The sequence below is a fragment of the Macaca thibetana genome, chromosome 10, assembly GCF_024542745.1.
Source record: "Macaca thibetana thibetana isolate TM-01 chromosome 10, ASM2454274v1, whole genome shotgun sequence".
NCBI classification, from domain to species: Eukaryota; Metazoa; Chordata; class Mammalia; order Primates; family Cercopithecidae; genus Macaca; species Macaca thibetana.
Genome location: NC_065587.1, coordinates 618,054 through 643,622, shown reverse-complemented (window position 1 = coordinate 643,622; position 25,569 = coordinate 618,054). Strand labels below are relative to the sequence as shown.

At 57.9% G+C, this 25,569-nt stretch overlaps 2 protein-coding genes across 14 annotated transcripts in view; both read left to right on the top strand.

The window, feature by feature from the left end:
* The window catches only part of MOV10L1 (Mov10 like RISC complex RNA helicase 1), a 71,145-nt gene extending 62,280 nt beyond the window's left edge, over positions 1-8,865 (top strand). For 6 of the 12 annotated variants that reach the window (XM_050745803.1, XM_050745805.1, XM_050745801.1 and 3 more), the window contains 5 exons: positions 4,300-4,449; positions 6,170-6,277; positions 7,542-7,679; positions 8,135-8,226; positions 8,546-8,865. In XM_050745803.1, coding sequence (XP_050601760.1) covers positions 4,300-4,449; positions 6,170-6,277; positions 7,542-7,679; positions 8,135-8,226; positions 8,546-8,627 — 570 coding nt within the window. In that variant the 3' untranslated portion in view covers positions 8,628-8,865. Of the gene's footprint in view, positions 1-4,218; positions 4,450-4,818; positions 5,452-6,169; positions 6,278-6,376; positions 6,627-7,541; positions 7,680-8,134; positions 8,227-8,545 lie in introns of those variants that run through there. The other 6 variants (XM_050745806.1, XM_050745804.1, XM_050745809.1 and 3 more) reach the window with 6 other exon arrangements.
* A 6,817-nt stretch (positions 8,866-15,682) lies between these two features.
* PANX2 (pannexin 2) lies at positions 15,683-24,892 on the top strand. Of its 2 annotated transcripts, XM_050745830.1 has the most exons (4): positions 15,683-15,908; positions 21,578-23,041; positions 23,569-23,770; positions 23,856-24,892. In XM_050745830.1, the coding sequence occupies exons 1-4, from the start codon at positions 15,683-15,685 to the stop codon at positions 23,893-23,895; spliced, it is 1,932 nt and encodes a 643-aa protein (XP_050601787.1). In that variant the 3' UTR covers positions 23,896-24,892. The 2 variants fall into 2 exon arrangements, with proteins under 2 accessions (XP_050601787.1, XP_050601786.1); XM_050745829.1 differs by having other exon boundaries at positions 23,569-24,892.
* Positions 24,893-25,569: the final 677 nt, after the last annotated feature.

Sequence of the window (25,569 nt, the reverse complement as noted above, 5' to 3'; positions counted from 1 at the left end):
TACAATTTATCATTGCTTTATCTTCCTCCTTATGTAATACTCTTCCATACCATCCTGTGTGTGAGTGTTAAATTTCACCTCGTAGTATTTACATTGCCGTTTTTTTATTTTTACATGGTATGTCTTTGCCCTCTGTTTTCATTTTTTATTGTATTTCTTAGGAGCAGCTAGGTTTTTATATTTAATCCATTTTGGGAGTCAGTTTGCTTTTAGAGACATAAATCAGTCCAGTCTATAGTGATTTCACATTATTTCTTCTTTACCTTTCCTAGTTATTTATTTCCTGATTCTTTCTAGTTGATTGGTTGCTATTCATTGAACTGTTTCTCAGTTTAGAAGTTTCTGCTATAAGTTTCCATCCCATTAATCTTTTAAGTTTCTTCAGTCATTTATTATTTACAATAAATGAGTAAGTTACATGGTTTAACAACAACAACAAAATTAATTCTTACTGCTTTATCTGGTGGTCACTTTTTTGGGTTTTGTTTTGTGGGGGTTTTTTTGGTTTTGGTTTTTTTTTTGGTTTTGGTTTTTTTTTTTTTTTTGGTTTTATTTTTGAGACAGAGTTTTGCTCTTTCACCCCAGCTGGAGTGCGGTGGCGCAATCTCGGTTCACTGCAGCCTCCGCCTTCCATGTTCAAGCAATTCTCGTGCCTCAGCCTCCCAAGTAACTGGGACTACAGGTGCCTGCCACCACATCCAGCTAATTTTTGTATTTTTACTGCTTTATCTGGCAGTCACTTTTTGGGTTTTTTGTTTGTTCATTTAGTTTTGTTTTGAGACAGGGTTTCATTCTGTCGCCCTGGCTGGAGTGCAGTGGCGCAATCTTTGCTCACTGCAACCTCTGCCTCCCAGGTTCAACCAATTCTCATGCCTCAGACTCCCAAGTATCTGGGACTACAGGTGCCGGCCACCACATCCGGCTAATTTTTGTAATTTTAGTAGAGGGGGTTTCAGCATGTTGGCCTGGCTGGTCTCAAACTCCTGACCTCAAGTGATCTGCATGCCTTGGCCTCCCAAAGTGCTGGGATTACAGGCGTGAGCCACCGCGCCCAGCCTGGTGGTCACTTTTTTAAATTGTAGCGCTGGACATGGCTCACATCTATAACCTCTGCACTTTGGGAGGCCAAGGCAGGCAGATTGCTTGAGCCCAGGAGTTCAAGAACAGTCTGGACAACATAGCAAGACCCTATCTCTACAAAAGATACAAAAACTATCCGGGCATGGTGGTGCACACTTGTAGTCTCAGCTACTCAGGAGGCTGAGGTTTCAGTGAACTGTGATCATGCCCTGGAACTTTAGTCTGAGCGACGGAGTGAAACCCTGTCTCATTCATTGATTCATAAATAAATTTACACATAATATAAAATTTGTCATGTTAAAAACTTTTTTTTTTTTTTTGAGATAGTCATCTCACTCTGTCACCCAGGCTGGAGTATAGTGGCGTGATCTCAGCTGACTGCAACCTCTGCATCCCAGGTTCAAGCAATTCTCATGCCTCAGCCTCCCGAGCAGCTGGGACTACATGCGTGCCCCACCATGCCCAGCTAATTTTTGTGTTTTTAGTAGAGACGGAGTTTCACCATATTAACCAGGCTGGTCTCGAACTCTTGACCTCAAATGATCTGTCCACCTCGGCTTCCCAGAGTGCTGGGATTACAGGCGTGAGCCACCACCCCCAGCCTCCATTTTTAAGTGTAAAGTTTAATAGTGTTAAGTATATTCACATTGTTTTGCAGCCTGCAGAACTTTTTTTTTTTTTTTTTTTTTTTAGACGGAGTCTCGCTCTGCTGCCCAGGCTGGAGTGCAGTGGCCGGATCTCAGCTCACTGCAAGCTCCGCCTCCTGGGTTCACGCCATTCTCCTGCCTCAGCCTCCCGAGTAGCTGGGACTACAGGCGCCCGCCACCTCGCCCAGCTAGTTTTTTGTTTTTTGTTTTTTGTTTTTTTTTTTGAGACGGAGTCTTGCTCTGTCACCCAGCCTGGAGTGCAGTGGCCAGATCTCAGCTCACTGCAAGCTCCGCCTCCCGGGTTTACGCCATTCTCCTGCCTCAGCCTCCCGAGTAGCTGGGACTACAGGCGCCCGCCACCTCGCCTGGCTAGTTTTTCGTATTTTTTAGTAGAGACGGGGTTTCACCGTGTCAGCCAGGATGGTCTCGATCTCCTGACCTCGTGATCCGCCCGTCTCGGCCTCCCAAAGTGCTGGGATTACAGGCTTGAGCCACCGCGCCCGGCCAGTCTGCAGAACTTTTATCTTGCAGTATTAAAATTCTGTACCCGGCCGGGTGCGGTGGCTCACGCCTGTAATCCCAGCACTTTGGGAGGCCGAGACGGGCGGATCACGAGGTCAGGAGATCGAGACCATCCTGGCTAACATGGTGAAACCCCATCTCTATTAAAAATACAAAAAAATTAGCCGGGCGCGGTTGTGGGCGCCTGTAGTCCCAGCTACTCGGGAGGCTGAGGCAGGAGAATGGCGTGAACCCGGGAGGTGGAGCTTGCAGTGAGCCAAGATAGCACCACTGCACTCCAGCCTGGGCAACAGAGCGAGACTCCGTCTCAAAAAAAAAAAAAAATTCTGTACCCATGAAACAGTAACTTTCTTCCCTGCAGCCCCTAGCAGCCACCATTCTACTTTCTGACTGTATGAATTCAGCTGTTCTAGGTACTTCATATAAGTGGAATTAATCATGGAGTGTTTGTCCTGTGACTGGCTTATTGCACTGAGCATCCTGTCCTCGAGGTTCATCCACGTTGTAGTGTGTGTTAGAATTTCCTCCCTTTTGGGGGCTGAGTAACATTGTATTGTGTGTATACACCACACTTGGCTTATCAGTTCATCTATCAGTGGACACTTGGGCTGCAGATATTTGACTGTTGTGAGTAGTGCTGCTATAACAGGTGTACAAATATCTATTTGAGACCCTGCTTTCAGTCCTCATGGGTATATACCCAGAAGTGGAATTGTTGGTAATTCTAGTCTTAATTTTTTGAGAAACCATCATCTTGCTTTCCACAGTAACTGCAGCATTCCACACCCCACCAACAGTGCCACAGGGTTCGTCTCCCCACGTCCTCACCACCACTTATTTTCTGGGTTGTTTTATAGTAGCCATCTTAGTGGGAGTGAGGTATAGCTCACTGTAGTTTTGATTTGCATTTCCTCAACGATTTGTGGCCTTGAGCAGCTTTTCATGCACCTGTTGGCCATTTGTATGTCTCCTTTGGAGAATTCAGGTCCTTCGCCCATATTTAATTGGGTCGCCTTTTGTCAGTGAGTTTAAGACTTCCTTATAGTTTTGGATATTAATTTCTTCTATACTATTTGCAAAGGTTTTCTCCCCCTCCGCAGATTATCTTTTCACGTTGTTGATTGCATCCTTTGATGCCCAGACATTTTCCATTTGGATGTAGTCCAGTGTATCCCTTTTAGTTATTGCCAGTGGCTTTGGTGTCGTATCCAAGAAATCATTGCCAAACCCAGTGTTGTGGGGTTTTTTCCCTGTTTTCCTTCAAGAATTTTATGGATTTAGGTCTTAGGTTTAGATCTTCCATCTACTTTTGAGTTTACATTTCCAGGTGGTGTCAGGTGAGGGTCCGTCTTCATCCTTTTCGTGTGGCTCTCTAGTGTTTCCAGCAGCATTGGTTGAAAAACTGTCCTGGCACCCTTGTCAAAAGTCATCTGGCCATAGGCCGTATACGCAAGGGTTTATTTCTAGGTTCTCCATTCTACCCTGTTGATCTATATGTCTGTCTTTTATGTCAGTGTATCTCATCAATGTTTTCTAAGGAAGAGTATTTTCAAGATGAACAGTAGCTACCACCCAACACCCCACCCCCCCCCCCCCCCCCCCCCCCCCCACCCCCCCCCCCCCCCCCCACCACCCCCCCCCCACCCCACACCCCCCCACCACCCCCCCCAACCCCCCCCCCCCCCCCCCCCCCCAACCCCCCCCCCCCCCCCCCCACCCCCCCCCCCCCCCCCACCCCCTGTCAAAGGTCTAATATCAAAAAAAAAAAAGAAGAAGAAGATGAGCCAGCCAGCCCTCCACTCTGGGGCTCAGACCCGAGTGGTGGACTCGTGTGACCATCCTCCTCTGCAGCGTTTCGCGTGGCTGTGAGCCATGTCATCATCGTTTAACATGTGCCATCTGCCCTGCTCCCAGTAAGTTGTGTGTGAGAGCAGGGGTCCGTTCTGTCATATTCGGTGTGTCTTCCCAGCACCAGCCTCAGCTCCGGGGTTGCAGCCTCTTCTGGCGAATATTCATGGAGTGAAGGAGGTTTCCCTCTTCATCAACCCAGGGCAGCGAGGCACGGGAGGGAAAAAGCCCATCGTGGTTCAACCCGGCCGAGGCTGTCCAGGTCCTGCGCTACTGCTGCCTCCTGGCCCAGAGTATCTCCAGTCAGGTGTCTGCCAGCGACATCGGCGTCATCACGCCCTACCGGAAGCAGGTACGCCCTGCCCAGGCACGCCTGGCTCTGTGAGGTCCCTGCAGCCCCACAGAGGCAGAAACAAGCTCCTTTGAGCAGCAGCAGGTTTTTAAAGGAGCAGAACCGCACTTGAATGTCATTCAGCACGAGAGGTCAGCCGGCTGCCATCCACGCGCCAGTTCCAGGCTTTTCTATGGCCGGAGCCTAGAACAGTTTTTACATTTCTAAATGGTTACATTTATATGTCCCTTGATATTTGGCCCTTTGGGAAAACATTTGCCAGCCCCCAGCTCTAACCCAGTATTTCTCAAAGGGGTGACTTTGGTTATATTTGAATGTTATATTTGAATGGGACACTTCTCATTTCCTGTGACTGCGGTGTGATTATAGGGGAGTTAGTGGCCCCGGAGGCCCAGGGACTGGTCCCAGGAAGCATCTCCACACGTTCACAGTGGCCCTAGAGCTCTGGTGGGGACGCGGGTGGCTCCCATGCCGAACACTTTCATGAAGTATGTGTCCCTGTGGCGTTCACACCACCAAGCAGAGCTTGGAAAGAACCCCCAAAATGCAGAAGAAAAGGTGGGTCCCCTAGGCCGTCACAGTAACAGATCAGCTGTACCACGGGCGTGCCCACCGCAGGGCCCTTCACAGGTGTTATGTTTCCTTTTGTCTGACCTCGGGGCCTCAAGAGGTGAGTGCTTAGCTCTCCCAGAGGTACAGAGTAATGAAGGCTTGTGGAGACAAGTAAGTTGCCAGACATCACACAGCCAGTGTCCTGGTGTCAACCTCAGCTTGTAGGTGCCGTCCTGCTGAGACACACACCTCAGCTCTAAGCAGCAGACACGCATCTCATTTCTCCTGAAGGACTTCCTCCATCCTTGATGTGTGCTTGTGGGGAGGGAGGATTTTCCACATGAAACTTGGCTTTCCTAATAAGCATTATCCCCCGTCCCCAGTTTAACTAAAACTGGAATTTGTCTTCTAATCAATTCAGATTGGAAGAAAACAATAAAGAATTAAAAAGCAATATTGCACATTGGCCAATATTTGGTTCACGCTGTGATGTGTAAAGAAATGGATATGTACAGGCCGGGGGCGGTGGCTCACGCCTGTAATCCCAACACTTCGGGAGGCTGAGGTAGGTGGATCACAAGGTCAGGAGTTCAAGACCAGCCAGGCCAACATGGTGAAACCCTGTCTCTATTAAAAAATACAAAAAATTAGCCGGCTGTGGTGGCAGGCGCCCGTAATCCCAGCTACTCAGGAGGCTGAGGCAGGAGAATTGCTTGAACCAAGGAGGTGGAGGTTGCAGTGAACCGAGATCACGCCACTGCACTCCAGCCTGGGTGACAATAAGACTCCATCTCAAAAAAAAAAAGAAGGCCGGGCGTGGTGGCTCAAGCCTGTAATCCCAGCACTTTGGGAGGCTGAGACGGGCGGATCACGAGGTCAGGAGATCGAGACCATCCTGGCTAACATGGTAAAACCCTGTCTCTACTAAAAAAATACAAAAAACTAGCCGGGCAAGGTGGTGGGCGCCTGTAGTCCCAGCTACTCGGGAGGCTGAGGCAGGAGAATGGCGTGAACCCGGGAGGCGGAGCTTGCAGTGAGCTGAGATCCGGCCACTGCACTCCAGCCTGGGCGACAGAGCGAGACTCCGTCTCAAAAAAAAAAAAAAAAAAAAAAGAAAAATGGATTCGTACAGTGTTATCTTTAGTCTTTCTTTTAATCTGTTCTCAAGGTGGAGAAAATCAGAATTCTTTTGCGTAATGTTGATCTGATGGATATAAAGGTTGGATCAGTAGAGGAGTTTCAAGGACAAGAGTATCTGGTCATCATCATTTCTACCGTAGGTATCCCTGTTCTCCGTGGGGTTGGCCAGTCAGGCGCTTGCTGCCTTGGGGGTTTTGGGGGCTTCAGATCTAAAGGGTCAGAGGCCGATTCCCAGCACAGAGAAGCAGCTGTAGGCGGAGACTCCCTAGGCCCAGGAGCCATCGTGAGCCGTGGCTGTGGGAAGGTCTTTGAAAACAATACTCAAAAGAGTAAGACAGGAAAGTAAAGAGAAGGGACCCAGGAAGACATGGTGAATGCCTTGGAGAAGGAGGGACACGAAGTTGGAAGAACAGGCAGCTGAGGAGCAGAGAGTGGGAGGGCAAGTACCAACAGGAGAGCCCCTAAGACCCCGCCATCCAGACAGCCACAAGCATGAGGGCTCCCTGTCTGCAGACGGAGTCCGATGAGTCCCACCCCTTTCTGCTGCCCCTGCTCCTCCTCCTCCCTCCTCCTCCCCCTCCCCTCCTCCTCCCCTCCTCCTCCCCTCCTCCTCCCCTCCTCCTCCCCTCCTCCTCCCCCTCCTCCCCCTCCTCCCTTCCTCCTCCCTTCCTCCTCCCTTCCTCCTCCCCTCCTCCTCTCCTCCTCCTCCCCTCCTCCTCCTCCCCTCCTCCTCCCCCTCCTCCCCTCCCCCCCTCCTCCCTTCCTCCTCCTCCTCCTCCCTCCTCCTCCCTCCTCCTCCCCTCCTCCTCCCCCTCCTCCTCCCCTCCTCCTCCCCTCCTCCTCCTCCCCCCTCCTCCCCTCCTCCTCCCCCCCCTCCCTCCTCCCTTCCTCCTCCCCTCCTCCTCCCCCCTCCTCCTCCCCTCCTCCTCCCCTCCTCCTCCCCTCCTCCTCCCCCTCCTCCCCTCCTCCCTCCTCCTCCCCTCCTCCTCCCCTCCTCCTCCTCCTCCTCCTCCTCCCCCTCCTCCCTCCTCCTCCCCTCCTCCCTCCTCCTCCTCCTCCTCCCCTCCTCCTCCCCTCCTCCTCCCCCTCCTCCCTCCTCCTCCCCCCTCCCCTCCTCCCCTCCTCCTCCTCCTCCCCCCTCCTCCCCCCTCCTCCTCCTCCCTCCTCCCCTCCTCCTCCCCTCCTCCCCCCCCCCTCCTCCCTTCCCCCTCCTCCTCCCTCCTCCTCCCCCTCCCCTCCCCCCCTCCTCCCCCTCCTCCTCCTGTTTCTTTTTGAACCAAAAAGGAGGTCGTTCTGCTTTTTAACATTCTAAATGTTTTCATATGTCAAGAGTTTCTCTTCATGCCCCCCAAAAATTTAAAACGCCATTTTTTTTTTTATTCATCTCTGTGTGCTTTTAGGTACGGTCAAATGAAGATAGATTTGAAGATGATCGATATTTTTTGGGTTTCTTGTCCAACTCAAAAAGATTTAATGTTGCAATCACCAGACCCAAAGCTTTGCTGATAGTGCTGGGAAACCCCCATGTTCTCGTTCGAGTGAGTTTTCAGGCACTGGGTGGGCTGTGATCACTTAAGGAGGGAGGGTCCGGGCCAGGCGTGGTGGCTCACACCTGTAATCCCAGCACTTTGGGAGGCCAAGGCGGGTGGATCACGAAGTCAGGAGATCGAGACCATCCTGGCTAACACGGTGAAACCCCATCTCTACTGAAAAATAGAAAAAAACTAACCGGGCGAGGTGGCGGGCGCCTGTAGTCCCAGCTACTTGGGAGGCTGAGGTAGGAGAATGGCGTGAACCCGGGAGGCAGAGCTTGCAGTGAGCCGAGATCGCACCACTGCACTCCAACTTGGGCGACAGAGCGAGACTCCGTCTCAAAAAAAAAAAAAAAGAAAAGGAGGGAGGGTCCAGGTCACTGGGGATGAGACGCACGTGGCACCAGGAGACATGGGGCCTTCACTTGCTCTCATGCCAGGCTAATTGTTATTGCCAACAGGACCCCTGTTTTGGTGCTTTGCTGGAATACAGTATTACAAATGGTGTTTACATGGGATGCGATTTACCTCCTGAACTGCAGTCTCTGCAAAAGTGAGCACTTCTGCTGTCTTCCTCAAGGACAGGCTGGCTCTAGAACATGCTCTAGCCTGCTCTCCCCTGCTCCCCTCACCCCCACCCACATGCCCCCCAACCCACTGTAGCCTTAGTCCTCCGCCAGCCACCTTCCTCAGCTCATCCTAGGCTTCAGCAGTCAGCGTTTCCTGGACATTCGGGGTCATGTCACCTGTCTTGCATAGGCTAACAGGGTAAACTAAGTCCCCTTGTAAAACCCACAGTGGGAAAAGAGTGCAGCTCCCAGCCTGCTATGGGAGCCTGACTCACTGGCCATCCGCTTCTCCTCTGTCTGCAGCTGTGGCGACGGGGTGGCAGACCCCTCCTACCCAGTGGTGCCAGAATCTACAGGACCAGAGAAGCATCAGGAGCCCAACTGATCTGCAGTGGCTGACAGCAGCGAAACCATGTGTTCGGCCTGGCCACGATGCTGTTTCCATCTGCTCCGTGGCTCCTGTGGCCTGCCCTTGTCTCACAGCCAGGCGGGGCTGTGTGTGGGTGTGGGGCTGCCAGGTTGAACCCAGCTGCTGCTGCCCTGACTTTGGCATATGCCAGCCTGTTCCTGCCACGGGGCAGTCACTGCCGCCCACCCTGAAATAAACCCTCGAGTGACCCCCAGCAGCCTTTCCACCTTGAGATGTGTGCCCATGTCAGTGATGACCAGGGTTTCATGTGGCCTCTCACCCCTGCTAGCACAGGTTTTGGAGATGGCTTGCTGTCCACTTCACCTGAACTAGCCGTGTGCCAGGCTCCAGGCAAGGCTGCCAGCTCCACTCAGCAGAGCGCCAGGGCCATGGACCAGGCATGTAGAGCCCACAGGGCCTGAGGCTTTACATGGGGCCAGGGTTGTGGGGGTGGCAGTCAGGCCTGCCCTAGGCCCAGTGCTTCTGGGAGTTTGCAGCTGGGTGGGTTCCTGGGTGCAGGCCTGCACCCTAGGGGTACTGAGTTTAGGGGTCCTTAGAACACATCTCTGGGCCAGAAATAAAACACATGGAGACGGGTGATGCATTTCAGGCCAGGAGGAGCAGAGAAGTGGCAGGAAGAACACTTGGGGTGAGCCCCGCACTGTCCTCAGCCTGGTAGGCCCAGGCAGAGCCCCCATGCACGGAGGCTGCTGTGCCCACGCTCCTGCAGCCAGCATTTGCTGGACTCCCGCTGCAGAGCAGAAGTCCTGGGGCAAGAACCTCTCCATCCCGTCAACCCCAAATCGAAGGGGCGCCCCCAGGGAGGCTGGGGACCTTTCTGACCCAGGTGAGGGGAGCAGTGGGGTCAGCGCTGACACTGAGAGGCCGCCTCTCTGGGCTCAGTGACCTGGATGTCCTGGCAGGTGGGAGAGAGGCAAGAAGCAGGCATGGGGTCCACACCTGAGGGAGTGCTCTTGGGCAGAGACGTGGGGAGCCACTATTGAGGCTGGGCAGGTGTCGTCAGCTGGGGACACCTCAGCAATGATCTGGCGTGTGTCCGGCGTGGCAGGAGACCAGGCAGGGTCATTCTATAAAGGACTCGGGGCACCTGTTCGCTGGTGCAAGAGTGGCAGGGAAGCTGTCAGGTGACGGGGAGGGAGGGGAAGAGAAGGAGGTCAGTGAGGAGGCTGCCCTGGAGGGGCCCAGGCTATGGGGAAGGCAGCACTGCTCAGCCACCCACACATCCCTGCAAAGCAAGGCAAGGGGAGCAGAGGCAAATGGGGCCTGTAGACAGGTGTCGTCTGCAGAGGATTTTGGACTTTTTTTGAGACAGAGTCTTGCTCTATTGCCCAGGCTGGAGTGCAGTGGCACAGTCATGGCTCACTGCATCCTCAACCTCCCAGGCTCGGGTGATCCTCCCACCTCAGCCTCCCAAGTAGCTGTTACTACAGGTGTGCACCATCACACCTGGCTAATTTTCTGTAGAGACAGGATTTTGCCATGTTGCCCAGATTGGTCTCAATCTCCTGGGCTCAAGTGTTCCGCCCACCTCAACCTCCCAGGTAGTTGAGATCACAGGCGTGTGCCACCACACCTGGCTAATTTGCTTATGATTATTTGTAGAGGCAGTCTCGCTATGTTGGCCAGGCTGGTGCACAGTTTTCAACTTTGGTGCTTGGAGTCCCCTAAATGAAACCTTAAGGGAGTGTATCTCTTCCCTCATTTTTTTAGTTATCTAAGGTTTTTCTTCATCATGTTTTAAACGTGCTTATGATGTAAGTCACAGCATATTATAAATCTTGCCATTTTATTTATTTTTATTTTTTATTATATTTATTTTTTTATTTTTTTATTTTTAAATTTTTTTTTGAGATGGAGTCTCACTCTGTCGCCCAGGCTGGAGTGCAGTGGCGCAATCTCAGCTCACTGCAAGCTCTGCCTCCCGGGTTCACGCCATTCTCCTGCCTCAGCCTCCCGAGTAGCTGGGACTACAGGTGCCGCCACCACGCCAGGCTTATTTTTTGTATTTTTAGTAAAGACAAGGTTTCACCAAGTTAGCCAGGATGGTCTCCATCTCCTAACTTTGTGATCCACCCGCCTCAGCCTCCCAGAGTGTTGGGATTACAGGCGTGAGCCACCGCGCCTGGCCAAATCTTGCCATTTTAAAGAAAAACAATTTAAACAGCGTTTTCAGTGTATCCAGTGGAACAAAAAATGCCATTACAATGTGATACCATCATCCACTTAGAGGACACCAGCAAGTTGTTCTTTCACAGCTAGAAAGTCTATTTCAATATTCTTTTCCTTGAACTCACATTTCTATTCCACTCCCCCACATGTTTGTATCCTAATGCAAAATGTGTTATGTTTGAAAGGTGTGGGCATCTGGGCACAGAACAGGATTTCACCCCCACCTCCTTCACCACCACAGGTGTGTAAGGCCAGTGACGTCGCCGATGCGAAGGCTCTGAGGGCAGAAGGCAGCTCACCCCCACTCCCCACTGGACACCGGGGTGAGGGCTGCTGTGCCAGGCTGAGGACAGTGGGACAGCCCCCAGCCTCCCTGGGAGCAGTGTGTGGGGCAACAACCAGGGCTGCTGTTGGCATCTGTTACTGTGGCATGGCCTGGCCTGTCCCTACCAAACACATCTCAGCACACCCTGACCAAATACACGCACTGAGGCTTAACATGGGGCCTCCCAACAATCAGGCTAGCCGATTGTTATTCTTATGATTATTATAAATACCCAATCAAAATGACATGCATACATTTCCAGTTTTAGTAATAAGCATAAAAATAAAATTGAACTGGAAATTTTTTTTCTTTTTTCTTTTTTTTTTGAGATGGAGTTTCACTCTGTCGCCCAGGCTGGAGTGCAGTGGCACAATCTCAGCTCACTGCAAGCTCTGCCTCCTGGATTCAAGCGATTCCCCTGCCTCAGCCTCCTGAGTAGCTGGGATTACAGGCGTATGCCACCACGCCTGGCTAATTTATTTTATTTTTTTCTTTTTCTTTTTTCGAGATGGAGTCTCACTCTGTCGCCCAGGCTGGAGTGCAGTGGCACGATCTCGGCTCACTGGAACCTCCACCTCCCAGGTTCAAGCGATTCTCCTGGCTCAGCCTCCCAAGTAGCTGGGACTGCAGATGCCCGCCACTACACCGGCTAATTTTTTTGTATTTTTAGTAGAGACGGGGTTTCACTGTGTTAGCCAGGATGGTCTCGATCTCTTGACCTCGTGATCCACCTGCCTCAGCCTCCCAAAGTGCTGGGATTACAGGCGTGAGCCACCGCGCCTGGCCACCTGGCTAATTTTTGTATTTTTAGTAGAGATGTCGTTTCACCATGTTGGCCAGGCTGGTCTTAAACTCCTGACCTCAAGTGATCCGCCCACTTCAGCCTCCCAAAGTGCTGGGACTACAGGCATGAGCCACCGCACCTGGCCAGAAATGCATTATTTAATTATCTGTATGGGGCTTATTTGCAAATAATGTCTTCATGCGAAGATATTACTTAGGGCAGAAATGAAAGTTGGTCAGTTTTTTTTCCTGATTTTCATCTTCATGGATATGGAAGCTCAGAAAGCTTGTTGGCCTGAAGAAAGAGATGGGAATACAAGCTCTGCACAGCACTCACCATCTTCAAGATCCTTCCATGTGTTGAAATCTCATGTTAATGTATCACCAAGAGAAAGAAGCAGCTGCTCCCACAATATGGGGATTTGGGAAGACTGTCCTCCAGTCTGGGCCACCGGAGTGTGAAGACCGCAGGGGTGGACCCTTCACTCCCTCCGCACATCCTCCTGAGGAGGGTAGCAGGCCAGGCAGCCAGGGTGTCATCACGGACCTTTGCTCATCATTCCACTCACCTGGAATGAAGATGGCAGCCAGGGTGCCGAGTTTGAATCCAGGTCCCGGCTCTGCCACAGGCGTTCCTCTTGTCAAGCTCCCACCACTTCCTGTGCGAGACAGTGACTGGCCAGTGGTGCTCAGTGGCGCTCAACAGGCATGCAAGATCACACCCACTCAACCATCCTTGTTCACTGAAAAGCTGCTGTGGCCCAGATGCTGCCCCAGGCAGGGGGGCAACATGCAAAACAAATGCAGCAGGTGCAGGGGCTCATGCCTGCAATCCCAGTACTGTGGGAGGCCAAGGTGGGGGGTGGGGGGGCTGGGGGGATCAGGAGTTTGAGGCCATCCTGGGCAATATAGTGAGACCCCGTTTCTACAGATAAAAAAATTTTAAGGTCAGGTGCAGTGGCTTATGCCTATAATCCCAACACTGGGAGGCTGAGGCAGGAGGACCACTTGAGCCCAGGAATTCGAGACCAACCTAGGCAATGTGGCGAAACCCCATCTCTATCAAAGCAATTAGCCAGGTATGGTGGTGCACGCCTGCAGAACCAGCTACTCAGGAGGCTGAGGTGGGAGGATCCCTTGAGCCCAGGAGACGGAGGTTACAGTGAGCCAAGATCACACCCCTGCACTCCAGCTTGGGCAACAGAGAGACCTTGCCTCAAAAAATAATAGTAACAATGTAAAGAAGCCAGGCGTGGTGGCATGCATCTATAATGCCAGCTACTTGAGGGATCAAGGTGGGGGAATTGCTTGAGCCCAGGAGTTCAGGGTTGCAGTGAGCTCTGACCAGTGATGCTCAGGGTTTGCACAGACCGTGAACACAAACTGCTAGGAATAAAGAAACTCAAAGTACCTCGAAGCTACACTCCCTGCCTCAGAATGGTAGATGCTAGAAGGTGGATAGGTCTGAGAGCTGGAAAGAAGATGGTAGATACTAGAAGGTGGATCGGTCTGAGAGCTGGAAAGAAGACAGGGACAGGAAGCTTTTTCACTGATGGTGTGAGCGTGCACTGGTCCAGCACTTCTGGAAAGCATGGAGAAGCACCTGTGCGAAAGCAGAAAGTGCATCTGAAAAACAAAGACACCCACCCAGCAGCCACACTCAGAGGGGCTGGAACTCACTGCTCTGGGTTATCTGGGAGTGACTGAGTTGCCTGGGGGGTGACTTGGTTATGTGAGGGGTGGCTGGGTTCTCTGGGGTGACGGTTCTCTGGGGGTGACTGGGTTATATGGGATGAGTTATCTGAGGGGTGCCTGGGTTATCCAGGAGATGACTGGTTTATCTGGTTTCCTGAAGGGGACTTGATTATTTGGGGATGATTATTTTATCTGGGATGACTGGGTTATCTGGAGGTGACCGAGTTACCGGGTGAATAGGTTGTGTGAGAGGTGCCTGGGGTGATTAGTTTATCTGGCAGTGACTGTGTTATCTGCTAGGGGTGATTTATCTGGAGGTGCCTGGGTTATTTGGGGTGACTGGGTTTATCTGGGGTGACTGGGTGGTTGGGTGCTGGGATTGGATGTAGCTGAACTGTCTGCCTTAGGATGAAGTTTGCTGGAAGCCATGGGCGGGCATCCCTCAGAAACATGCAAGGATCTTTAAAAGCACAGACAGCGTGAAAGCTCAAAGCAGACACACATCCCCTCTGCAGCCGAGGGAGGCAGGGGGACCTCCTGGTTTGCTCACAGCAGTGGCCGGCCTGCGAACACTGGGGCTCAAAATACATTTTTGGAATGAATTATTGAATGAACTTAAAACTCCAATCACGCTGAATCTTTTATATGAAAGATTGTGCACGTACGTCCTGGTATAGTGGGAAGGGGACCTGCACAAGGGAAAACCGCTGCCCCAAAGAGGACCCTGTGGGCGGGGACCACGCGGGATGCACCCGCGCCTGAAGCCAGACTCCCGGCTCCCCAAGGGAGAACAGAACGGAGGGCGGGGCTGTGGGGAGCGGAGGGGATGAAGGTCAGGGAGGCGGCGGGGGCCCCCTGAGCTGGCACAGGCCCTGGGAACGCCTGTGGAACAGGGGACGGGATGGGGCGTGTGGGGGAGGAGGTGCGGGCTGCAGAAGTGGGGTCCCCGCGGCGGTGATGGGGTCACTCACGGCGGCGGGACTGGGGGGTCTGGGGGGGTCAGGTGGGGGCGGGGCTGCATTGGAGGGTGTGGGGCGGGGAGATGCCCTCATTGTCCGCGCACGGGCGCCCGAGCCCGGGGAAGAGGGCGCCGGCCTCCCCACCCGTGGCCGCAGCACCCCAGGAGCGCGGGAGCTTCCGGGCCCACAGCGGGGCGCGGCTGGGGCAGGTGGGGGGCCCGGGCGAGGAAGCCCCTTCTGCGTCCTGGGCTGGGCGAAGAGCCCTGCGGTGCGGCGGGGGCAGCCCCAGCGCGCGCCCGGTCCTCGAGTCGCCACCGAGCGGCGCCCCCGCCCCGGCCCGGAGCCCCGCAGGGCCGCCCCCACCCCTGCCCACCCTCCCGCGGGCCGGGGCGGCCCCCACCCCGCCACCCAGCGTTCCCAGGAAGACGGACCGGTCATTACTCATTCATTTCATTTCATTTAAATATTTTCTGCAAAGTCATCGCCCGCGCCGCATCTGCGTTGCTGGGGGCGGGGTGGGGGCGGAGCCACGCCGCGGAGTCGCCGCAGGTAAACAGCCCCCTCCCCGCGGCGGGAGCGGGGCCGCCGGCCCCAGACAGGGACAGCAGCCGCCGCCCGCGCTCCGGGCCGGGATCCCGCCGCCGCCCCCGCCGGAGGCACGCGCCAGGGCGGGGGCCGGGCTGCGGCGGAGGCGGGCGGCTCCTGTGCCCCCCACCCCCGCGCCGGCCCCGGCCGCCCGACCCCTGCCCCCGGGGGCGGCGGCGGAGCGCCCCCCAAACCCCGCCGCGGGCTCCGCGCCCGGCCAGCCCCGCTCCCGCCCCGCGCCTCCAGCTACTCCCATCCCCCGGAGCACCCCGCTCGGTCCCGGCGTCCCCTGCCACCCTCTCCCGCGCCCCCCGTCCCCATCCCCGTCCCCGTCCCGCGCCCTCACGCTCCCCGATCCCCGCCCCCGCGCTGCGCGTCGCCTCCCGCCCGCGCCCCCCTCGCCGGGCCCGCCCCGCGCCCGCCCCGCCCGCGCCCCCCGGGCCCCGCCCCGCCCCGCCCCCCCCCCGCCGGCCGGGCCGCGCCCCCCGCCCCCCATGCACCACCTCCTGGAGCAGTCGGCGGACATGGCGACCGCGCTGCTGGCGGGAGAGAAGCTGCGGGAGCTGATCCTGCCGGGCGCGCAGGACGACAAGGCGGGCGCGCTGGCCGCGCTGCTTCTGCAGCTGAAGCTGGAGCTGCCGTTCGACCGCGTGGTCACCATCGGCACCGTGCTGGTGCCCATCCTGCTGGTCACCCTGGTCTTCACCAAGAACTTCGCAGGTGAGGCCGGCGGCCGGGGCGCGGGGCGCGGGCAGGGGGCCGTCCGCAGGTGTCCGGGCGCTGGCGCTTCCCGCGTCCCCGGCGGCTCCGTCCAGCCGCGCCCACCGTGACCTGGCTGCGTCCGCGGCGTCCCAGGCACCTTCCACAGCCGCCCCCATCCTCGCAGGTGTGGCTGGTCGCTGGTCGCCCAGACCCCTCGTCTCTATTTTATTGTTGTTCTTCCTTCCATTCGTCCGCCCATGAGCTGCGGGTGGGACTAGGCCTGTCTGGACCCAGGGGTCCCAAATGTCATGAGACATGGGGTCTGGTTTGGAGAATGTCACAAGCAGCATCTGAGGGGGTGCGGGGTGGCCAGGTGGGGACCAGGAAAGGCCGGGACGGGTGTTGAGAGCAGAGAGCTGATTACAGGGGCTGGTGGAGCTGCCGGGCAGGGTCCCCGGGCTGGACTTGGGTGGAAGGAGGGCAGAGTGAGTCTCTGAGAGGCCCAGGCCTTCCACCCCTCCGGCGGCCCGAGGCCTATCCTGGGGCACTGGTGGCCTCTGAAGGTCTGAAGCAGGGGAGCTAGCACAGGGCAGGGCCACGTGTCAGAGCAGGGAGCCTGGAGCTCCTGCATGGAGATGGGAGCTGGACCAGGGCAGGGACCCGGGCTGGTTAGATCAGGACCAGTGAGGGCACCTGAAGCCACCCAGGTGAGGCAGGAAGATGGACAGAGCAGCCAGCCTGCCTGTGAGCCTCTGCGGGGTGGGGTTCTGGTGCCTTTGCCCTCCCTAAGGAGCGGGGCGAGACAGGTGGAGCCGAGAACTTCCTCCCCTGGGGTCTGGGCCAAAGCAAGGGGGATCAGGGTCTCCTGGCCTGTGTGGCCCAGAGGGGCCAGTCTGCAGCAGGGAGGGGTGCTGGGGCCCTGGGGCCCTCTCTTCTGCAGCCTCCAAACCTTGGCGGACCCTGCCTTAGCACTGGTGCTTCCTGAATCTCCCAGGTGACTCCTTAAGGAGTCACCAGGCCTGAGGGTGGACATTGGCCAGGCTGTCTGATCCCACCCAGGGGCGGAGGAGGGCTCTGCTGGTCTCCTCTTGGACACTGGAGCCCAGACACCGGGGATTAGAGGACCCCTGGGGTGGGCGCACAGCACACACTGAAGAGCAGGGAGCCCGGGCGTGCGGGGGCCTTGGGGCAGGCCCAGCATGTCCAGGCGCCATGTGTGTTCTCTGTGTTTGTGGCAATAAAGTACCACAAACTAGGCAGTTTCAAATAGCAGACATTTATCTCTCATGGTTCCGGAGGCCAAAAGTCCAAACTCAAGGTGTCGGCAGGGCCCTGCTCCCTCCAAAGCTCTAGGCAAGGGACCTTCCAGCCTCGTGCTGACCTGCGCACCTTGGCTCATGGCCACCTCACCCAGTCTCTGCCTCTGTCTTCTCATGGGTTTCTTCCCTCCCTGTCTGTGTCCAAATTTCCCTTTTCTTTTTCTTTTTTTTTTTTTTTTTTTTTTTTTTTTTTTTTTTGAGATAGCGTCTTGGTATGTCGCCCAGGCTGGAGTGCTGTGGTACGATCTGCAACCTCCACCTCTCAGGCTCAGGTGATCCTCCTGCCTCAGCCTCCAGCCTGGGACCACAGGCATTCAACACCACACCCAGCTAATTTTTGTGCCATGTTCTCCAGACTGGTCTCGAACTCCTGGGCTCAAGTGATCCTCCCACTTCAGCTTCCCAAAGTGCTGGGACTACAGGCGTGAGCCACTGTGCCCTTTTTTTGAGACAAAGTCTTGCTCTATCACCCAGGCTGGAGTGCAATGGTGCGATGTCGGCTCACTGCAAGCTTCACCTCCCGGGTTCAAGCGATTCTCCTGCCTCAGCTTCCCAAGTAGCTGGGACTGCAGGCTCCCGCTACCACGCCCAGCTAATTTTTGTATTTTTAGTAGAGACGGGGTTTCACCGTGTTGGCCAGGCTGGTCTCAAACTCCTGACCTCAGGTGATCCGCCCACCTCGGCCTCCCAAAGTGCTGGCATTACAGACGTGAACTACTACCCCCGGCCCAACTTTCTTCTTTAAAACGGAAAGGAAGCGAGTGCTCTGCCCCCGAGCACCCTCCCGGGAGCCTATGGGTTGGTTCCTCTTTTTGGCCTCAGCATCCTTGGTGGGCCGAGCGCAGCCCCGCAGCCCTTGATGCCGCAGGGCAGGGTTGGGCCTGAGGGCCCGTGTGGCCAGCTGCTGTCTCGGGATGCGGCACCCTCGAAGGTTGAGGGCCAAGTCTCAGGGTCTCCAGGGTGGGCCGGAGAAGGCTGTTGGTCCCCCTCAGCCTGCAGAGACTGGAGAATGTAGCAGGTGCACAGCCACTGCCAGGATTAGCTTCCTATGGCTGCTGGAACAAACCTACAGGTCAGAAACCAGATGCGAGTCTCATGGGGCTAAAACGACCGTGTCAGCAGGGCTGGCTCCAGGGGGAATCCACTTTCCGCCTTCTCCGGCCTCCGGAGACCTCCACATTCCTGGCCTTGCAGCCCTTCCTGCGTCCTGAGAGCCAGCCACGTGGCGTCCTCTCTCCCACCTCCGCTTCTGTCCTCACATCCCCTCCCTGACTCTGACCCTCTTAGAGGAAACCTGCAGTTGCCGCCCACCAAGACCCCCAACCTAGGCATGTCTGCAAAGTCCTCGTGAACTGGGAAACGTGACACCGCCACAGGCTCCAGGGTTGGGATGTGGCATCTTTGGGGGCCATGAATCTGCTCACTGCAGACCCTGTGTGGAGGTCTGTAAGGCCAGGGGAATTGGGGAAGAGCCAGGGCCTGGCCTGGGCCGAGGGCTTTGAGGATGAGGCAATGGTCTGAGATGACTAGACAGGGTTTGGCCAGCAGACAGGAGGAGCCTGTGCAGAGCCAGGGGGTCCTGGAGAGGTGTCCCCACTCCCCAGGTGGGAGGGGCTGTCGGGAGGGACCCAGCTTCACCCTTGGGGGTCACCTTGGGGCCATGTGCAGCCCAGACCGCAGGGGTGGGCTGGAGACAAGCTTGGGGATGGCAGAACTGAGGAAGGGCACAACTGGGGGAGGGCCGGGAGGCTGGGCTGTGGCCTGGGGCCCTGTGGACAGCATTCCAAATATGGGAATATGGGCTGTGGTGGGGTGCGCTCAGACACCCATTCAGAGGTGCTCCAGGCAGCACCAGGCCCCTGGCTGCCAACTCTGACATTGTCACTGGGGCTCTGAGAACTTGGTGTCACAGGCTTCTTGGCTGGGAAGCCAGTGTTCTCTCTTGGGGCATAGCTGGCATGACTGGGGTCCACACAGCAGTGTCTCCTGATAAAGGGGCCCCTGGCGGCGGCTCTGTCTGCCCTGTCGGATGGGCCAGGCCTTCCTGCCTCTCATTTGGACACCTGCACTGGCCAAGGCAGGGTCCCACTATCCCTGGGAAGTCCCAGAGCAGGGCCTCAGGCAAAGGACCCATGGCAGTTGCTGTGTGTGGGATGGGCCCATGAATTTGGGCTCAGTAGCCCCTCTCTGCTGCTCCACCCCAAGTCAGGCCAGCACCCCCGGCCCTGGCATCCCCTGCTGGAAGCTGCGGCAGCATCCACCGGGAGAGGCCCAGCTGCCGGCACAGCTTTGAGTCCATCAGGACCTGCTAAGGCTGCCAGGAGCACCCTGCGCCCTGCAGGTGCGGCAAGTCCAGGGAGGAGGAAGGCCTTGCTGGACATGCCTTGGGGCCCCCAAAGGGCTGGGCCGCTCACCTGCCGTGAGTCAGGGCAGTATCCTTGGTTGAGCAGATGAGGAAACTCAGGTCAGAGTGACAAGCAGGACTTAGCTTCCTCTTGCTGCCGCCATCCGGCAGGGAGACAGTAACAGGAGTGAGGAGTTCGGGTCCAAGTGAGGCTCCACACAGTGGGGGCAGCTCGCCAGACATGTGGCGCAGGGTGGGGCCCCTGCTTTCATTCACCCTGGAGGAGGCCAGGCCGTCCCCTGCCCCAGAGACAAGGAGCCCTCCTTCCTGTCTCCCTGCGGCCCCACTGGAGTCTGGGCCAGGGGTTCTGGGGCCTCTCCCCACCCATGTTGGCCACACATGCCCAGCAAGGGTGGCTGCCAGGGATGGGCCAACTCAGGACGGGACACAAACCTGTCCCTGTTCTCTTCCCCAGGGTGGACGCTCTTCTCTGGCTCCTGGGATTGGCTGTGAGAACAAAACATAAGTAAATAAAATGTGCCATTTTCTCAACCAAGAGAGTGGATTCCTTTGCCTTGTCCGGTTTGCTCTTCTCTGAGTCCAGCTCAATGTCCCCACCGAGGACTCGGGCCTCAGGTCCCAGCTTTTCCTGCCTCTTCCCAGGTTTCCCCCCAAACCCTCCAGAGTCCCCAGGACCCTCAGAAGGATCCGATGACTCATGGGAGCCCTGCCTTAGGGGTTGTCCTCGAACCCTCCCTGAGCAGACTGTCCAGACTGGTGGATGTGCGTCAGTGGCGATACAATGGCAGCCAGGAGCTCCATGTGTGGTCTGAGGGGCTCGTTGCTGAGCCGGGTTCAGGGCTGGAGGTGCCCAGCTGTGTCACCAGCCGTCTTGCCCAGCCCCCGGGCCCCGTGGGGCGTCAGCAGTGAATGCCGCTCTTCTCAGAGTGGGCGGAGTCTCTAATCTGCCTCGCTTTCCGACCCTCATTCAGGTCTCGGCACAGACGGACAGGCCTGTCCCTGCTGCTTCTGGTCTGTGGGGAGGGGATTGCGCTGATGTGGGTCCTGCCCTGGGGCTGCTCTTTGGGGCTGGGAGACAAGGCCAAGGCTGGCGTGGGCCCCGTCACATGTGCTGTGTGAAGGGCTCAGCCTGGACAGACGGCACAGTGGCTGGAGGCACAGTGGCTGGAGGCCCCAGGCTTTGAGCCTTCCTGGGAAACATTAGCAAGATCCCAGGCGCTCAGACCCCACACTGAGCCAAGGCGCGAGTGTCCTGAATGCTTTTACTGCCGTGTGTGCCATTGTCACCTGCAGGCACAGACACGCTCTTGAGGGAAAACACAGAGTTCAGTAACAACCATTTGCCTGCAGTTCGAGGGACCCCCTCTTTTCAATTTTAGCAGGAGATACCGCAGTCCAGCAGGTGACATCCCCAATCAGCCCCACCTGGTGTCCCGGGTCCCCAGGCTGGCCAGTCCCCAGAACAGTGGATCTTAGGGAGGTGCCCCTCACCCGCAAGGGTGGGCAGAGCCCATACTGGCTTCCCAGTGCTGTAGAAACCACCCTGCCAGCTAGCAGCACCTGAGCCAACCGCCTTCCTCCCAGGGAAGCACATGGCCCATGGCTGGGACCTGGTTTGGGTCCGGCTGTGTGGATAGAAGAGAGACCCTGCCTGGGAGTCCCGACCTGCCTTGGTCCTCTCTGGGATTTGGTTTCGCCTTGTGCACACAGTCCTTGTGACATTTGGAGAGGTGCGTGGCTCAGGTGGTTTCGCAGGCGGTCATGGCTTCAACCTGCAGGTGCCTCCCAGCTGACGTCGTGGGGGTATTCAGGGCCAGACCCCCACACCACCGTGGTGGGGGAGGGGGTGGGGTTCATTTGGGGAACCACAGGCGCTGTGTGGGAGGAGGCTGGAGAGGCTCCTGGGAGGGGTTTGGTAGGGACGTGGTCAGGTCCAGCCCGGTTTCTTCAGCCCAGCCCGAGCCGCCTCCCCGCCCCAGCCCGTGTCTCCTCTTTGCCCCCAGAGGAACCCATTTACTGTTACACCCCGCACAACTTCACGCGCGACCAGGCGCTGTACGCCCGCGGCTACTGCTGGACGGAGCTGCGGGACGCGCTGCCCGGCGTGGACGCCAGCCTGTGGCCGTCGCTGTTTGAGCACAAGTTCCTGCCCTACGCGCTGCTGGCCTTCGCCGCCATCATGTACGTGCCCGCGCTGGGCTGGGAGTTCCTGGCCTCCACGCGCCTCACCTCCGAGCTCAACTTCCTGCTGCAGGAGATCGACAACTGCTACCACCGGGCGGCCGAGGGCCGCGCGCCCAAGATCGAGAAGCAGATCCAGTCCAAGGGCCCGGGCATCACGGAGCGCGAAAAGCGCGAGATCATCGAGAACGCGGAGAAGGAGAAGAGCCCGGAGCAGAACCTGTTCGAGAAGTACCTGGAGCGCCGCGGCCGCAGCAACTTCCTGGCCAAGCTGTACCTGGCGCGGCACGTGCTGATCCTGCTGCTGAGCGCCGTGCCCATCTCCTACCTGTGCACCTACTACGCCACGCAGAAGCAGAACGAGTTCACCTGCGCGCTGGGCGCGTCCCCGGACGGGGCGGCAGGTGCGGGGCCCGCGGTGCACGTGAGCTGCAAGCTCCCGTCCGTCCAGCTGCAGCGCATCATCGCGGGTGTGGACATCGTGCTGCTGTGCGTCATGAACCTCATCATCCTCGTCAACCTCATCCACCTCTTCATCTTCCGCAAGAGCAACTTCATCTTCGACAAGCTGCACAAAGTGGGCATCAAGACGCGCCGGCAGTGGCGCCGCTCGCAGTTCTGCGACATCAACATCCTGGCCATGTTCTGCGACGAGAACCGCGACCACATCAAGTCGCTCAACCGGCTGGACTTCATCACCAACGAGAGTGACCTCATGTACGACAACGTGGTCCGGCAGCTGCTGGCGGCGCTGGCGCAGTCCAACCACGACGCCACCCCCACGGTGCGCGACTCGGGGGTGCAGACCGTGGACCCCAGCACCAACCCCGCCGAGCCCGATGGCGCCGCCGAGCCGCCCGTGGTCAAGCGGCCGCGCAAGAAGATGAAGTGGATCCCCACCAGCAACCCGCTGCCGCAGCCCTTCAAGGAGCCGCTGGCCATCATGCGCGTGGAGAACAGCAAGGCGGAGAAACCGAAGCCCGCGCGCAGGAAGACGGCCACTGACACGCTGATAGCGCCGCTGCTGGACCGCTCCACCCACCACTACAAGGGCGGAGGAGGCGACCCAGGCCCAGGCCCTGCCCCCGCGCCCGCCCCGCCGCCCGCCCCCGACAAGAAGCACGCGCGCCACTTCTCCCTGGACGTGCACCCCTACATCCTCGGCACCAAGAAGGCCAAGCCCGAGGCGGTGCCCGCCGCCCTGCCCGCCTCCCGGAGCCAGGAGGGGGGCTTCCTGTCCCAGGCGGAGGACTGTGGGCTGGGCCTGGCCCCGGCGCCCACCAAAGGTAGGGGCCGGGCTGGGGACTGGGGACGGAGGACTGGGGATGGGAGAGGCGCCCACAGCCACAGCGGCCCACGGGAGCCTGCCCAGGGCGCTAGGGAAGGGAGGGGGCCTGGTTTGAGGCCCCCTCAAAGGGGGAAGGGAGGAGGCCAAGGTTTGAACCGTCTGCATCAAACGGACTCTGTCAAGGTGAGCCTCAGGCCAGGCAGGGCCCTGGAGACCCCCCGGAGGCAGGCGGGGAGGAGGCAGGGTGGGAGGGAGGCGCTCCTGGTCGGCTTCCTGGAGCTCCGCGTGCGCGGTGGAGCCAAGTTCCTCAGGTGAGGAAATTCCACCGACGGCACTGCGGCTCCAGGACAGTGGGGCGGGGCGTGTGCCCAGGCCAGCTGCTGTGTGCAGGGGCGTCCAGACCCAGCACCTCCAGGGCCCTTCAGAGCCGTGAGCCCTGCTCCCCCGCCAGCCTGCACTGGGTGGGCGCTGAGAGGGGCGCAGTGGCGGCTGGCGTGAGATATCTGTGCTCTTGGCTGTTTGCAGATGCTCCGCTCCCCGAGAAGGAAATCCCGTACCCCGCAGAGCCAGCCCGGGCAGGGCTTCCCTCGGGGGGCCCGTTCCACGTCCGCTCACCTCCCGCCGCGCCTGCTGTGGCCCCTCTGACACCAGCCAGCCTGGGCAAGGCGGAGCCCCTCACCATCCTGAGCCGAAACGCCACGCACCCGCTGCTACACATCAACACGCTGTACGAGGCCCGGGAGGAGGAGGAAGGGGGCCCCCGCCTGCCGCAGGACGTGGGGGACCTCATCGCCATCCCTGCCCCGCAGCAGATCCTCATCGCCACCTTCGACGAGCCGAGAACGGTCGTGAGCACTGTGGAGTTTTGAGGGATGGCACCGCCCAGGCCGTCAGAGCCCCTCCAGATGCCTCCCGGCGGACACCAGCCCTGCGTGGACGTGGTCTCTGCTTCGACCGCACTGCCCACATCCCCAACCTCCGTCCGCATGCCTGGGGCCCCCACCCCACCCGCTCCACAGGGGAACCCGCCCCGACGGCATCGCCAGGCACTGGCTGGGGCGGGAAAAGGTGGCCCCGTGGAGCCGGTGGCCAGGAAGGCTGAAGCCGGCTTCCCATGCTCCTGCATCAGGCGCCCAGCCGTGGGTGGGGGCCTCCAGATGAAGAGTTTATTTTTGTAGTCCGTTTCGTCCTGGCCCCGGGCTGTGGCGGGACAGCCCAGCTCCCCCAGCCCAGAGCCAGGGAAGAGGAAGGTGGAGCCGGTCCCACCAGTGGGGTGGCCATGCCCATGGGGTCACGTGCTCAGGGGTCACCCCCTGCAGGGACCTGATGCCCTCGGGTGGGAGGGACCGAGGTCCACCCTCGGGTCAAAGATCAACATGCACTTTCTCCTTGTTGCCTGACATACATTTTATTTTACTAAGACTGCTGTACCGAACAAGCATATTTATCATCAGGAGACTTAGGATGGGTTTAAAGCAGGATGGTGTGTGTGTGTGAACGGGCATGAGCAGAGGTGGGCGTGAGCAAGCGGGTGTGTATGTACGAGTCTGCACGTGTATGCATGTGCACAGAGGGTGTGGTGCCAGCTTGGGTGGGATTGTGTGTGAGCAGGCGGGTGAGTGAGCGAGTGCGCGCTGGCGCGTGGCCCATGTATGAGGAGGGAAGCAGCCCAACGCAATAACCACGTCCCCCACCCGGGCCCCCTGCCGTGGCTGAGGCCACACGGCTTCCTGTGGGAGCCCCGGCTGGCACCCGGCTGGTCCCACCCCGAATACCTCAGCCGTGGAGGCCATGTGATGCAGAATTAACAAGGTAGCACCGAGCATATCAATAAATATTATTCTGATAACCGCCTGTGCTCGGCCGGGGACTTTGCCTCCCTCCACACCCGTCCCCTGACTCGGCGCCTCTCGTGGGGGTGCTGGGGGACGTGGGGCAGGGGCCGCCTTCAAACGCGTGGTGGGGGCCCTTCTGCACCCACAGCAGGTGTCACACTTGGAGCAGGACATGCCCTGGACTCAGGCTGTGGGCACGGAGGCGATTCAGCTGTGGCCTGAAGCCCTTGGGCACACAGGCTTGGGAGACGAATGCACGACCCCCTTAGTCTTCCCGCTCTGGCAGGGGAGCGAGGAGGGGGAGTGTGAGGCACCCTCTAGGAGAACAGAGAGCTGGCAGGATCCAGGAAGGCTTCCTGGAGGAGGTGCCCTCAGTGTGGTCTGGGATGCTCAAAACAACATGGAGGTCCTGTGCAGGCGCCTTTGCTGGGGCCAGGACTCCATGGAACAAGGCTGGTCCCGTGGGTGCACCATGGAGCCACGTGCCCTGTAGACCCCGGCAGGTGACCCTGAGAGTCTGAACAGAGGCTCCTTGAAGACAGGTGGCTGGGCAGCGAGGCCAGAACCCCATGGGGGCTGGAGTGGGGTCGGTGGTGTAGGTCACTAATTGCAAGGGTGGGCGCTGCTGAGATCAGAACGGTCTCACCTCCCGCCTGGCCTGGGTTTCCTGGAAGCCCCGTCGCCAGGCCCC